This window comes from Lissotriton vulgaris, unplaced genomic scaffold (genome assembly GCF_964263255.1).
Source record: "Lissotriton vulgaris unplaced genomic scaffold, aLisVul1.2 SCAFFOLD_275, whole genome shotgun sequence".
Taxonomy (NCBI): Eukaryota; Metazoa; Chordata; class Amphibia; order Caudata; family Salamandridae; genus Lissotriton; species Lissotriton vulgaris.
In genome coordinates, this window is record NW_028252092.1 from 154,475 (window position 1) to 169,401 (window position 14,927).

The 14,927-nt window shown below is 43.2% G+C and overlaps 1 protein-coding gene across 1 annotated transcript in view; it reads left to right on the forward strand.

The window, feature by feature from the left end:
* LOC147662666 (pepsin A-like) overlaps positions 1-14,927 on the forward strand; it is a 114,879-nt gene that overhangs the window by 47,656 nt on the left and 52,296 nt on the right. The window contains exons 4-5 of the mRNA XM_086950997.1: positions 2,128-2,246; positions 13,764-13,960. Coding sequence (XP_086807123.1) covers positions 2,128-2,246; positions 13,764-13,960 — 316 coding nt within the window. The remainder of the gene's footprint in view (positions 1-2,127; positions 2,247-13,763; positions 13,961-14,927) is intronic.

The following is a 14,927-nucleotide window of genomic DNA, read 5'->3' on the forward strand; positions in this document are numbered from 1 at the left end:
ACTACGGCAACGCACTCTACGCCGGAATAAACAAAAACCTCATCCGCAAGCTACAGAACATCCAGAATGCCGCCGCAAGACTGGTCCTCAACCTGCCAAAACACTGCCACATCTCCCAGCACCTGCGCTCTCCCAGCACCTGCGCACACTCCACTGGCTCCCCGTCGAGGCGAGAATCACCTTTAAGATGCTCACCCACGCACACAAGGCCCTCCACGGCACCGGACCAGCATACCTGAACAGCCGACTCAAATTCCACGCACCCCAAAGGACCCTACGATCAGCCCAGCTTTCCTACGCCGTGGTCCCCCGCACCAGAAAGACCAGATCGGGAGGCCGCTCCTTCTCCTTCCTCGCGGCCAAAGCATGGAACGCCTTTCCGCTCCACCTCAGACAGACAACATCGCTCCCCATCTTCGCAAGAAACCTCAAAACCTGGCTCTTCGACAGACCCCCTCCTTGATGGAATGGAACCTGCACCCCCCACCCCTAGCGCCTTGAGACCCTTACGGGTGAGTAGTCGCGCCTTAACAAACTCCTGATTGATTGATTGAAGGAGTACGCATTGGTTGGCCGCAGAGTAGTAGGCTCAGCGTAGATCCAGCGGCCTGGCTCATGAGGCCTTCTACATCCACAATCACTGTGGTCTGGACATAGGTGTCCCAGCGCTGCCCCAGAGAAGTTAAGCTGTTACTAAAGAACCTGAGAGATAAGCACGAGCGGTATGTATATATGGCCCACTCTTTGGAACACTCCCCACTGCTGGTCAGAGGGACTGTACAACATCTGGCCTTTAGCAACAGCTGTGCTCGCCCTTTCTGGAGACCTTTGCTGTCCTTCTAGCCCCGCAAAGCCTCTTGTGATACACTGTGCGCTTTACAAGACATCAAATGGGGTGAGTAGCCTTGGGCTTGATGCTCCTTGTTTATGGTCTTAGGAGGAATGTTCTGTTCACACCCCACCACACAGAACCCTCAAGCAGTGCACTCCAGTGACGCAGGCATGGCGTGTGGTGCTCGTGGATACTGTGCCTGCTGCAACACTTGAGCGCCCCTCATGTGATGACGTTTGTGCACACTACGCCACCCCGCAGGTTTCCACACCAGAATCTTTAAACACAATTAGGAAAAGTTCAATTTATGTTTGAATCATGCACACAAATAGATTCTGCTGTACGAAAAAGCATGGTTTGCTGCAATTCAGGAATGGGTTTACATTTAAGCCCATTTTGTAAATTTAAAACAGTATTTTTTCTATTAATCAAAAGTACCATAAAAACAGTTCATGAGAGCCATGCGGCCCTGTATTGGTCCATAAGTGGCGTAGAAGGAGCCAAATGAGTGCGGCTGCTTTTAGAAGAAAGAGATGACACATGTTGTAAAAACTCACCAGAGAGGCCGGAGGCAGTCCACAGATTCAGGACTAAGCTGAACTTTCAATGGTAGCTGTTTTGTTACAGTAGGCGTCTGAAGTGAGGGAGTAGAGGTTTCAGCTCCTGGGTCACTGCGTACAATTCTGTTTACACACGTAGGGTCACGTGTTCAAACTGCAGAAAAGCATCACCGCTCAGTTTGTGATGGAAACATACTATCCCATGTTTGCTGAACTGGAGCCACCTCACCTGAGACATTTCCAGCCCATTAGTGGTTACATTTATTTGTAGGGTATTTTAATCACTATATAGCTTTACCATTGTGACTGGTTAAATATAACATCCCTCCTTGTATCATCCTGCACGTGCTCTTCGCTCTCAGTCCCTTCGCCTGGCCCGAGGTCCTCGATACTCTTCCGCGGCTTGGAGGTAGCTCCTTCGCTGTGAAGGCCTCCTCGGCCTGGAGCGCGCTCCCCCTTGAGCTTCGCTCCACCCAGGACACAGCACTGTTTAAGCGGAAACTGAAGACCCACCTGTTTGTCTAATTTGGCTTTTCTGTCCTTCTTCCTTTCGGTCCCCTCTTTTTTCTCTCACCTGTAGCTTCGCGCCGGGACACTCATGAGTAGCTGTGCGCGTTATAAATTGTAATAACATAACATAACATTCATTTACTGCTCTTGATGAACCACTAGAACTTATGTGATGTATTTAAGTGATTGCACCACAGAATATGAAAACTATTTCTATTCCTTCAGTGCAGCACCACCGCTTTGACCCCTCCCTCTCGTCCACCTTTAAATCCAACGGAGAACTACTCGACATTCAGTATGGCACCGGGAGTATGACCGGCGTCCTTGCCACTGACACTGTTCAGGTAAGATATATTTTCTCCTTAAAGCTTGTGCAACAGTGGTGATCGGCCTACATATGACATATATTAAGATTTCATTTACTTAATTTTAGAATCATCCAAAATGTATAAATCTTTTCTAAGTTATCCATTGTAACTCTGGGGGCTTAAAAAGGTTTAATAGCTTCTACAGAGACTTGTCAGATGGGCCGGCTATAAAGGCCTACCTGGCAATGGTCCCCGCGCAATTCCTATATGGATCAGAGGTTCTCCTCCTTAGCGGGAAAAAAGGTTGGGATAAAGAGGAGGGTAGGATCCTAAAAAGCTTGTTCTCGTTGCCGAAATCAGCAATGGTACAAGCAGCAAGATTGGAGATAGGAGTCACTTCCTGGGCAATTACATCCAGGATGGCATTAATACGGTTCTGGCAGCGTCTGGAGACAGGGGAACCTCCCAAAAAAATATCACAGTGGTGTAGTGAGGAAATTACGTCCAGCGAGTTATCATGGGCTAAAGAAACAAGACTCTCACTAAAGGAAGCTTATGGGAAGCTAGGAATAGAACTAGATACCCAGTTAGGACACACCAATATAGGCAAAAAAGAACTACGGTCATTGGGAGCGGATGTGTCCTGCAAGAGTATCTCCGGCAAAAAATATCGGTGTCCCATATGATCCAAGTATGGATTTCAGAAGTCCACTCCTACCCTTACTTGGATAGGTTGCCGAATCAGCACTTAAGAAGAGAGGTTTTAAAACTGAGAATGGGCATAAACCCCTGTTATGTAAATACCAGGGTTAAAAACCTCATGATTAATAGTAATGGCAATTGCACATGTACGTTGGGTACCTCCTGTGATATTATTCATATTTTATTAAACTGTAAGATGACCCTTGATATACGTAAGGAGATTTTAGGCCCGCTATTCAAAACTTATAGGATTATGAATAGGAAGCAAGCTGTAGTACTCCTGGTGGGGATGGTAAATCTGGATATAGCCTGCGCTTTGGGGAAATACATGAGCCGAGTCAGGGGGTTTCTCCAGAGTACAGAGGTATAGGCGTATGGTAACGAGATTGCACTTTAATGTATGTATTATGTTTGGAAGGCCTGGTCACATATGTTTTCTCATGTTCACCCTTGTGATTTTAACATCCTAGGAGGATACTGTTTAATAACAAAGCTATTGGGGTTTCCTCCCGGAAAGGACTGAATTGCAATTTTATAAATTTTACATATTTTGTATTTTTATAAAGTTTTATAAATGTATTGTGTATACTTTTATGGTTGTAATAACCCAAATAAAGTTTTAATGACTGACTGACTGACTGACTCTGGAGCAGACTGGTAGTGGGGTATATCTAACCCTTGCAAGAGACCTGTATGATCTTTTAGTACACACACCTTTATTCCTTTCCAAAAACAAAATTAATAATTTTTCTGGACTTTCAACAAATGTTGTTTGTTTCAAACCACATGTCCAAATAATAAATCACTCCAGGCATTTTGGGTACTGTCATGAACGTTGATTCACTAAAATGCCAGGGGTAGTGGAAGGGACCTCACAACTCAATGACATGATAGGAAGTGACATCATATGACATGTGACCCTGAATCCCATGAAATAATGCCACAAGATCACAATCCTGTTGACACCATAATAATGCACATCACTTAAGACTGATGTATACTTCTATGGGGAAATGTATTGGTAATTTACAGGGAGATGCAGGGGTCAGGCACTAAATGGCAGGGAATATTTATTTAATTATTTTTATTTTAACATTTCTGAAGCACATGGTTACGCCAACTGGCGTGTCCCTACGCTGAGCAGACTTGCTACGAGGGAACAACTCCTAAATCCTTCACAGGGAACTTTCCCACTAAAGCATTCTTGCGACTCACCTAAACTTTAATACAAAGAGGAGAGTAGCCAGGTTTTAAGCTTTTTCCTAAATTTACCTTCGCATGATTCCATTCTTATGGTTTCCGGAAGCCCATTCCAGTGCCTTGCCGCAAGATAGCTGAAGGACCGTGCCCCCATTCTTGCACTCCAAACTCTCTGAACTTTCACAAGCGACCTTCCTTTTGATCGCAGATTGCGGCCTGGGATATATTGAGAGATTAGTGGGTGCAGGTAGCGCAGTCCTTTTTTTGCGAGTATTTTATGGCAGTAGCACATTGACTAAAAAAGGACCCTTTCCTCCACCGGCAACCAGTGCAAATCTTTCAGGGCTTTCCTTGTGGAAGCTCTTCTAGGAAGATTCAATATAAGCCGTGCAGCCGCATTTTGTACCACCTGTAATTTGGCTAGCTCCCTTTTAGGAGCTCCCAAATACAGTAAATTTCCATAGTCCAGTTGTGATGTAACTAGGGTATGCACTATGGTCTTCCTTGCATTGGATGGTAGAAGGTCCAGAATTTTCCTCGGAATTTTTAGGATCCCAAAACATTTTCTCACTACTTTCCGGGTTTGAGCCTCAAAAGACTGTTTAGGATCAAACAGAACTCCCAATTTTTTGACTTCCGAACTAGGCATAGGAACTTGGCCCAATGTTTCCGGCCACCATGCAGAGTACCATATGTTTGGTGCATTGCCCACTATCATTACCTCTGTTTTATTGCTGTTCAATTTCTGGCAATAATTGGACATCCATCCTGCTACCTATTCTAGGCACCTGGTGAAATTGAGTGCTTTCAGTTTATTGTTTCCTGATAGTGTCACAATTAGCTGAGTATCATCAGCGTATGATACAATAGTGACATGATGTTTTTCCACTAATTCTGCCAGTGGTCCCACATACAGATTAAATAGCGTGGGACTTAAGACTGATCCCTGTGGGACTCCCTAGGACAACATGATACTCTTAGAAAGTTGTGACTGCTGTAACACTTGGAAACTGCATGTCGATAAAAAGGATGTCATCTATCGTAGTATGGTACCATCTATCCCGCATTCTTTTAGTCTATGTAGAAGCAGCACGTGTGAGACAGTATCGAATGCCGCACTTAGACCCAATAGGATCATAGCTGTTGTCTGCCCCTCATCCGCACCACGTCTCATTGTGTCGGTGGCCAGGAGCAGAGCTGATTCTGTCGAGTGCAACCAAGATGGATCGCACACCACTAGCCTCTCCTCCGGGTCGCCCCTTGGCACTCTGGTACATGTAGTGCATGTAGATGGACGAGTAAAAAGTAGTTCACCACAGTTAGTGCGAGTAGGTACGGGCTGTTCTGAAGCCAGACTGGGAGGTTTGTAATAGATCATTTTCCTGAATATGATTGATTAGCTGTTTGTTAAAAACTTTTTCTGTAATCTTAGCGACAAATGGTAGTAGCGAGATTGGACGCAGGTTTTCTAAGACTGCTAGATCTATTGATGTTTTTTTTTTCAGTGGACGTACTATTGCTTGTTTCCAACGGATGGGGACTTCTCCCTTCTGGAAGGAAGTGGTAATGAGCTCATAAATGTAAGCCATGATATGATCTGCTCCCATCAATAATTGTTCTGGTCAGGCCGGATCTCGTGGGGAGCCTGATTTAATTCCCTTGGCTATTTTTTTTAATTCCTCTAGTTCTGGCATTTTAAATTCACTGAACCTGTCCCCTGTAAAATTCCTCTCCTTCTTTGTTTCTGAGATTTCCCCCTGGCAAGCTTTTATTGGAAAGGCATTATATATTTTTGCCACCTTCTCAGCAAAGGATTCTTCAATTTTATTACAGTTTTCCATTGAGGAGGTTTCTTCTTCCTTTTGGTTGTCATAGGATTTCAGTGACTTTAGTATAGCGAACATTTCTTTAGATGAGCTCCTCGCTTTTTCTACTTTCTCCGTATAGAACTCACACATTGTTTTCTTAATTAATATACAATATTTTTTAATTTCACTTTTATATTGCTCTTTGGCCTTGCCACAGATATTTTTACGCCAAGTCCGCTCCAGTTTCTTGAACTCTTTCTTAGATTTGGCAAGGATTTCATTAAACCAGGGAGCTGATGCCGCCTGTCTCTTAGGACTCCTAGTGGTCCAGAGGGCGACCTTATCTAAGGCACCTGTTGCCCATTTCTCAAATTGGCCATTGGCCGTATTTATATCCGTTTCTAGTTTTTTTTTTTTTGCCAATGCCTGTGAGAATGAACTGGGATTGAAGCCGGTCCATTTCCTATAAGTAGACTTTGCCCCCAGTCCTTCTATCCTTGGATTACTCACATATATTGTGAATGGGATTAAATAGTGGCCTGTCCAAGGAATAGGCCAAGGTGCTTCCACCTCTATTTCCTTTCGATTAGTGAAAATAGGGTCGAGAATATGGCCCTTTTGGTGTGTTGGTGATTTCACCTGCTGACTGGTTCATTGCCATCAGATAACTACATAGGGATTGGACTTCCTTGTTCTCCTTATCATCAAAGTGAAAGTTCAAATCTCATAGTATGTAGAAGTTATTGTAGCGTAAGGCAGGTTGAACAGTTCTTTCTCCTAAGCTCGCTATGACTTGGGCAGCTTAGGATGCCTTAGATATATTAGGAAGCCTGCTATGGCGATATCATCCGTTACTGAGAGTTTAAAGAGGAATGCTTCACAGTGTTCTATATTTGCTTCCTTTATATTACACTTCAAGGATGTTTTATTAATAATTGTAATCCCTCCCCCTCTTTGCTCCCTATCTTGCCCTAAAATCTTATAGCCCTCCGGGAGAGCATCTACGATATCCGGATCAGAACTATCATTAAGCCAGGTCTCTGTTAGAGTAATAATGACTTAATGACTTTATATTGTATATGAACTGAGGGGGAACACAGATGAGACGGTTCTGATCAAAATCAAAAAATGTTCAAGTTTCCATAGCAATGGACCATGGCAACAATTCTTTTCAATTCTTGATTTGCTAATTTATTTAATTTGTTTAAATTAATAATGAATTGATTTTATTTGTAATATCAATACTGCACATTCCGCTTTTGAACTGATATTTTTCCAACTCAAACATAATCTCCCAGTGGGATCTGCAAAAGATAAACAGTGTTCATGTGAGAAGTTAGCCTGGCATATGATGTCCACTAGTTCTAGTGGGCATCTTGAACCAGTCTAATCGACCCTTATTGATGATAGTTGTAAAGTCAACTTTATAGAAAGCTTTCCTAGGGGTAGCAGTGGCGAGCAGTCTTCAGGCCAAGACTTCAGAGAGCGAATTAAGCTAGTTGTTTTACCAATTATAATCCCTTGAGTACCAAATGAAAGCACACTGAACAAGGCATATATCAAATATATATGTATTTATTCTAAACACAACCTCTCTGCACTCTTTATGAGATCAAAGGTAAAAGTACAATACAAGGAACTTAATTAGCATACAATAAGTTGCACAGTATACGTTATGCCCTAGGGGCCTCAAAAACGATATACTAAAAGAGTGGAATAAGAACCACGTCGGATATAGAAAGCAGGCCTAGGGCCTGGGGAATCGCTGGGGCTTCTAGGAACAGCCAAAGGCTAGGAAGTAGGAGGTCCACGGGAGACGCGCGTAGTGTCTAAACACGGCCGCGGGTTACCACTAACTTTCTATGGGAAACAAACAAGTTGCAAATTTACAATTTAAGGACACTTCTAAATGAACTATGATGGAACCCTTTTAGACTTACCCTCGAGTACTCGTGTTACTTCACCCACGGAAGCCGGGTGCATAGGTGTCTTTTGATGTCGGGTTTCGTCGTTGATTTCAATGGAGAGCTGCAAGGAAGTGCTGCATCCGTCCAGAGGAAAAGTGTGCGGGTGGATCCAAGGGTGGATCGAAGATCTGAAGAACCTGAAAGCAGAAGGGACAGAGTCTGGGTCACTTGCCAGTGACCAGGATGGCGACGGAAAGCTGCCAGCAAATGTGGGGTGATTTCAGGTGAAAAGGTGAAGTTTGTCTCTTCAGCCATAAGGTCCAGGAGGCGTCAAAGACAACCAGGAGCTGGATACAAGCTGTCCCACAAAAGGTCTTGTTGACTGCGGTGTCGGTATCCAGATTGGACCCAACAAGCATTGGCAAACGCAATCCACACAAGATGTTGAGATCGGCTCCGGTGCAGACCAGCAAAGTCTGCAGAACTTCTCTTTTGGGGAGAAGTTGGAGCAAGACTGGAGCAATCAGGAACGCAAAGTAGTTTCAAAGGAAAGTCTTCGGGTGGCTCACTAGGCAATGGACTAGGAACTGCAAAGACGCGTCAAGCTGAAATGCACAAAGCGGACCCACGGGTCACTCATGCAGTGAGGGCCTCTGAGCTTCGGTGCAAAAGGTGCTCGGGGCTGGGGCTTCAAACACTCCAATACACAACTTCAGGATATCTCAGGAAGTAGGTGTAGGCAGCAAAGTGCAGGATGTCCAGGAGTTCCGGTCCCACATCTCTCGTGTCCGCCACTGGTCTCGGCTTTGCTGTGATCAAAGGTCGAGGTCAGAGATGTTAGAAAGTTGCTGTTGCTGCCTGTTTGAACAGGGTGGTTACTCCTTGACCACAAGGGAAATGTCTTCCATCTTCCAGTCGAAATGGAATGTCGAAGGTCCAGGATATATGTTTCAGAGTTTCGTCCAGGGTAATCTAAAGTCCTAGGGACTGGGATCCTATACTTATACTAAATTTAGGGGTTGGACTAACTTTAAGGTCCCAGCAGCAGCATCCATGTTGTGATGCATGGGCTCTGTTTAACTTTAACCAGGTTTAACAGTAACTACATGTCTTCTCCCTCTAGAAGGGTGGAATGCTTGCCCGCTGCCAGGACTCACGGGGGGGGGGGGGGTAGTATTCCAAAGTTCTTGTTGACACCTTACACAACCTGTTTTGTTAAAGCCAAACCAAAGTTAGCATTAACCTCGAGGATTATAATGCACTTAAGAGTATATGGTATGGCTATATCATAGAACAGCTACAAGGAGAGGGTTCCGAAAGCTGCAGAGGGGCTCAGCTCATGCTAGGGCACCCTTTCACATAAAACCAAGCACTCTACCTCCTGGATTGTCGAGGTCTGCCTTAGGAGTGGCTTATAGGTGTATATGTGTCTATATATGTATATAGATACTAGTAGCCCGCCCTGACCTTGTCCGGGAGCAATCAGGCTTCCCCGACCTCCGCCCGCCCCGACATAGCAGCCCGTCCAAAAATGAGTGCTCAGGGCCCCCGCCCGCCCGCCGCCATGAGTGTTCAGGGCCCCCGCTCGCCCCGGCCCCCGCCTGCCCTGTCCCCCACCTGCCCCGACCCCCGCCTGCCCTGACATTGTCCGTGGGTCCCCCGGAGCCTTACCTCAGCTGCCGCTCCTCCCCCGCGCTCATCAGTTCACCGCTCCGCCGCTCCTCGCCGCTCCTCGCCGCTCCTCCCGCCTGTTTGCCGCTCCTCACCGCCTGACCGCCGCTCCTCACCGCTCCTCCCCGCTTGTCCGCCGCTCCTCCCCGCGCCATGTCCGCCGCTCCTCCTCGCGCTCCTGTACGCCGCTCCTCCCCACGCTCCTGACGTCAGCACGCAGGTCGCGGCCGGCGCTTCTTCCACGGGACTACTTTTTTTTCCGCTAAAATTTTTTAAATAACGTATATTTTGTAACTTTATAAAGCCCATGTCAATCTGCACACCCTGATGATCACAACAATGTATCAGGTGTGTGGATTGGCGCTGTGGTTCCTGAGTTTACCCGCCTCAAAGGTTCAAAGTTCTTCCTTTATATTAGTAGTATAGATAGGTATACTATATCCAAGTAAGGGGTGTTTATACCACCTTACCCAGGCTGTAAGAACAGACCTGTGGTGTCAGTTTCGAAGGCAAACCAGGGGTGGCACAAAACATGCTGCAGCCCCTGGTAGGCCTAGGGTGCACCTATGCCCTGGGTACCTAGGGTACACTATACAGGGGCTCACAAGGGTGACCCAGTAACCAATCTGGTATGTACCTAAAGTACATGGTATCAATTTAGAGAGAGAACAGCTAGGCTGTGGGCCTGATTAGCAGGACCACAGCAACACTAAAGTCGAAAAACCAGAGAATCACTGCAAAAAGTGGGGGTAACCAAAGGAAGCAGACCCTACTCTCCTACAGTTCATTAAAAAACTGTTTACTGTCTGTGCTTGGTAGTGCTTTTCCACCTCTGAGGCCAGGAGTCGGCGAAGCAACACTAGGACTTGCAAGATGCCCTAAATGATGCCCATGGGAGGTGTCCTCCTGCAGGAGCTACACTTTATTCCCCTAAATTCCAACAAATCAAAACAGCGCATAGAATATTTAAAAAAAAATAATTTTATCACCTAAGTGGATGGCTGTTTACAAAACAACTCTATGAAACTAAATCTTGACCATGATGCAGAAGGAAGTTCCAAGGGCCTCTCACTGTTGGGTATTATCTCAGTGTTGATGTCACATGTGTAGCGACACGACTCCCTCTTACCTTAAAGTATCCCTCCAATGGTTCGCTCAAACATAGATAATTTTCTGGCAAGTACTTCTTCTTTGTCTATGCTACCCTCATCTATGGTCTAACCATAACGTTTACTGACATAGGTCATATAAATTGACATAGGAAGTGACTACATAATGCTGAATAATTTGACCTCATAAATGACACAAAATGATTACCTATTGGTCAAAATGGTAAGAACAATAAATAAACAGTAGTGAATACAATTACTGAAACATTCTTCATAGAAAGCAGGAGGAGTCTCATCTTTCATTTAAATCTTTTGCCATCAATACATATAGGATTTCAATTCAGAATACTTCAGAACAAACCGCCACAATTTCCTCCACAATATAATTCACACATTTTCTCAAACACTTGCAATTGCACCTGGCTGAAAGTATTACATCCTTTCAAAGAGTAATGCATAAATGAAGCCATAGGGGCTGATTACAACGTCAATCCGAAAGTCTCTGAACGGCAGCTGGATTCCTCTAAACCGTGTCGGAACCTATGTTTCCGACTCTGTCGGAAACATTTCCGACAGACCAATTATGATGTTCTCGGACGAAAGCAAACCGTTCAGTCAGTCTGAACAGTTCTGACTGGCATTCGGAAACTCTGAGTCAGTCAAAGCCGAATCGTACAGCTCTACGGACCACGTTTCCGACTGACGGATTATGATGTCGGATTCGGACAGCCTTTCCAAATCTGTCAGTCTGACACAAAAAAACTGTCCAAAACTGACAGGCCCCCCTTCATCCTGAGGCCTCGGGTTGGGGACAATGGGGGTACCAATTGGACGCCCTTCAAAACCATACACAGGGTGGCAGGCACCATGGGGTGCCCGCCACCGGGTGCAAGGTTTTCCACCCCACTCCTTTTTTCAATGGGAGCCTTTGTTGTTGGTCGGAACACATGCTCACATTGAAGTCAATGGGAGACTTTCCGAACGGTGTTTGGAAGGATTGTAATCGGTCGTTGGGACTCGTTGAACGCTAGTCAGTCAGAACCGATTCCCACAAGGGATCGGTCAGTTTGCATTCCTGCTGACATTGTAATCAGCCCCTTAGTGCCTGATTACGAGTTTTAGATACAATGGGCCCGATTCAGAGAACTAACTTAAGACAAAATCCTAAGCTTGCTACCATTTCGGTATTCACAGAAGGCACTTACTCATTTTGGTGTTCACAGAAGTTAGGAGTCCTAACTTTGGGACTCCTAAATGCCTTCTGTGAATATCGAAAGTCTAAAAGTTAGGATTTTTCTCAGTTTAGGAGTCCTTAAGTTTATTTCGGAATTCACAGAAGGCATTTACGAGCCCTAAAGTTAGGACTCCTAACTTCTGTGAATACCGAAATGAGTAAGTGCCTTCTGTGAATACCGAAATGGTAGTAAGTTTAGGATTTCGTCTTAAGTTAGTTCTGTGAATCGGGCCCAGGGTTACTCCATCACAAATGTGACGGATATCCTGTCCACCAAATTACAATTCCATTATATTCAATGGAACTTGTAGAAGAGCGGACGGGATATTTATCACATTTGTGATTTAATATCCCATCCACCAAACTCATAATCAGGCCCTTATTGTTAGAGTCCAGGTAGAAGCAAGGAAACTTATTAGGATCAACTATTTTTATATTCACTATTTATTTAGTTATGCATCTATTTATTTACCTTTCTGTTTATGATGTATAGATTATAAATTGTTGTGTAAAAACATATAAATACTACAAAAAGTCACAGTCAATCTGAGTAGCACATCCCAATATAAAAGAGTCACAAATCTATCAATAAATATTAGCACTGCCCATTGGTTAGTACTAATTGTTTTTTCTAGGGTTATGTAGCCCTACTTAATGCAATGAAACATGCTGCAAAGCTTATTTTGTCTCTTAACAAAATCTATTTCAATTCTGAGATTCAGGAGCTGCCTTTCAGGATCTAGTCGTTCGGAGATATTTAATTCTGCCCCCCAAAATTCACACAATTGATTCTGACAAGGTATCTTCATACTTACCTAAATATGTAAACAATCATAATATCTCCAACCAAAGTCTGCTGAATGGTCCATTCTTATTATCAACCTTTCAATATGTTATTCTCATCTCCTTAGAAGTAAGAGTTGTTGTAAGGGATGGAAAGTCCTTCAAGAACAGGTTGGAGCACATGCCCACTAGAATAGTGGCCCAGCTCAAGGTGTAGCAAACACTTGAGCTCAGTTTGCAGACTCCCAAATGCTTGTGTTGTAATGAAGTTTCCAAAACTTCAATAGGACTGAACATCAGTGGTGACCACACATGGAGACAGTCCACAGTCCTTTACCTAGGTAACAATTACGTAAGCCCCTTAAGATTGGCTAACAAGTTCTTTGATTTATACCTGCGATTGGTTTTAAAATTACTATCATATTCGAATGACATTTCAAGGGCACTCTTGATGTTGATCTATGATTCAATAATTCAGCTATTTTAAAACTCATGCAAATATTCACTAGAATGATCCTCTTTTTTTTGTTCAGACAAAAATAATTAGAAATTGTTCAGTGATCTTTAGGGAGAAAGATCAAAAGACAAACTTTTATTTTACTTTCCTTAATAGTTTTAGTAGCTCTCATCGACCTAAAGGTATCAAGCCAAACAGGCTTGGAAATTAAAACTCATACAAATCAAAACCTGTCCCGCATTGCTCGGTTCAGTTATCAATCTGTGCTGCGAGTGAGGACACATGCTTGGTGGGACACGTTTGCAGATTGCATTGTTAATTGTTGGAAGTGACTTCAGAAGTTTGAGGGTAGTGTAAGGATGGGTCCTCGTTGTTGTACATGTTCATCCACCAATGTCCATCAAGCAATATTAAAGGGTTGAATTTCGAAAGAGCAGGGCAAATGGTGTAATGTGTGATTAATGTCTTAAGGTGCACTGCAAACACTGTGGTGTATGTTAATATAATTTGATGGGGTAAGTTAGCTCATCATTACATATGTGTTGGTAAATTGCATTTGGACAGGGGAGTTGCAAGTGGCATTTTTTGCAGGGCCTTTGAACATTGTAACTCACATATCTCTCCATGCCTTGAGTGCATTACAGCGTAGGGCACATCTCAGTTGCATTCTAATTACTTTCAGGTGGAAGATATCAGTGTCATGAACCAGACATTCGGCCTCTGTCATACTGAAGCCTCGTTCTTCTACAACATAGAGTTTGATGGGATCCTGGGCCTGGCATATCCAAGCCTTTCTTTTGATGCAGTCACCCCTGTCTTTGACAACATGTGGGGTCAACGATTACTGTCCCAGGATCTCTTCTCAGTCTTTCTGAGCTCGTAAGTATTTCTATTTGCACGATGCTAGCTTTATTTGCTTTGTGTTCCAAATGTTTGATTAAAATGTATGATAAGACAATACACCATACAATAAAGAGCACCATAAAAGGCACAAATAAGATTACCAAATAGCATTGGTATAATAAATGTGCCTCTAATATAACAAATATAACAGGATATTAAAGTAAAAATCCATATAAAGGAATAAGTAAAAACGTCTTTACATTGATAACTTAATAGACCTACTAATTGTAACCATAAAATCTTTACATATGGAACAATTATATAACATATTAGTAATGGTATTCATAAATATAATGCTATCTAATTATCAATTGGTTTCTAAAATAAATGATAAGTAGGTGTATTCTGAACCCCACCAGATAGAGTCCGATTGGCTCCTCTGCTAGTAGAAAATTATCGAAGACCACCATGCATGGACTGACAACAATGAAGATTTTTTCCAATTGATAGTAATAATTTTAAAGCATCAGAGATTGAGAAAAGCTAGAAGTTTGCTATTTAAATCAGACATTTTTATAGAAAATAAAATAGATTTACAAATCAGCATATTATTCGAAAGATTATCTGCAATATTAAATATTTTCGTAATGATCACCCAAGCTTCCTTCCAAAACTCAGAAACTGTATTACATTCATAAAGCATATGTCTTAACGAGCGTGTTCAGGTTACACTACCAACAATTACGAGAATTTAAAAGTTTTGCATAAAATACCTTTACAGGAGCCCCTAGAAAATTAAATAGTATGAAGGAATTGGTTGGACCTAAAGATACAGACAGCCATCCAGATATATTATTCATCTATATTTAACTCCATGTGTCTTGAAAAACTGATATATCTAATTGTTTATACAAAAAAGTAGAACGTTGATATTTTCCCCTTCAAAATTATTACATTTGCTTCTATACAACATTGATACAATATAAAGATGAAGTAGCTACTG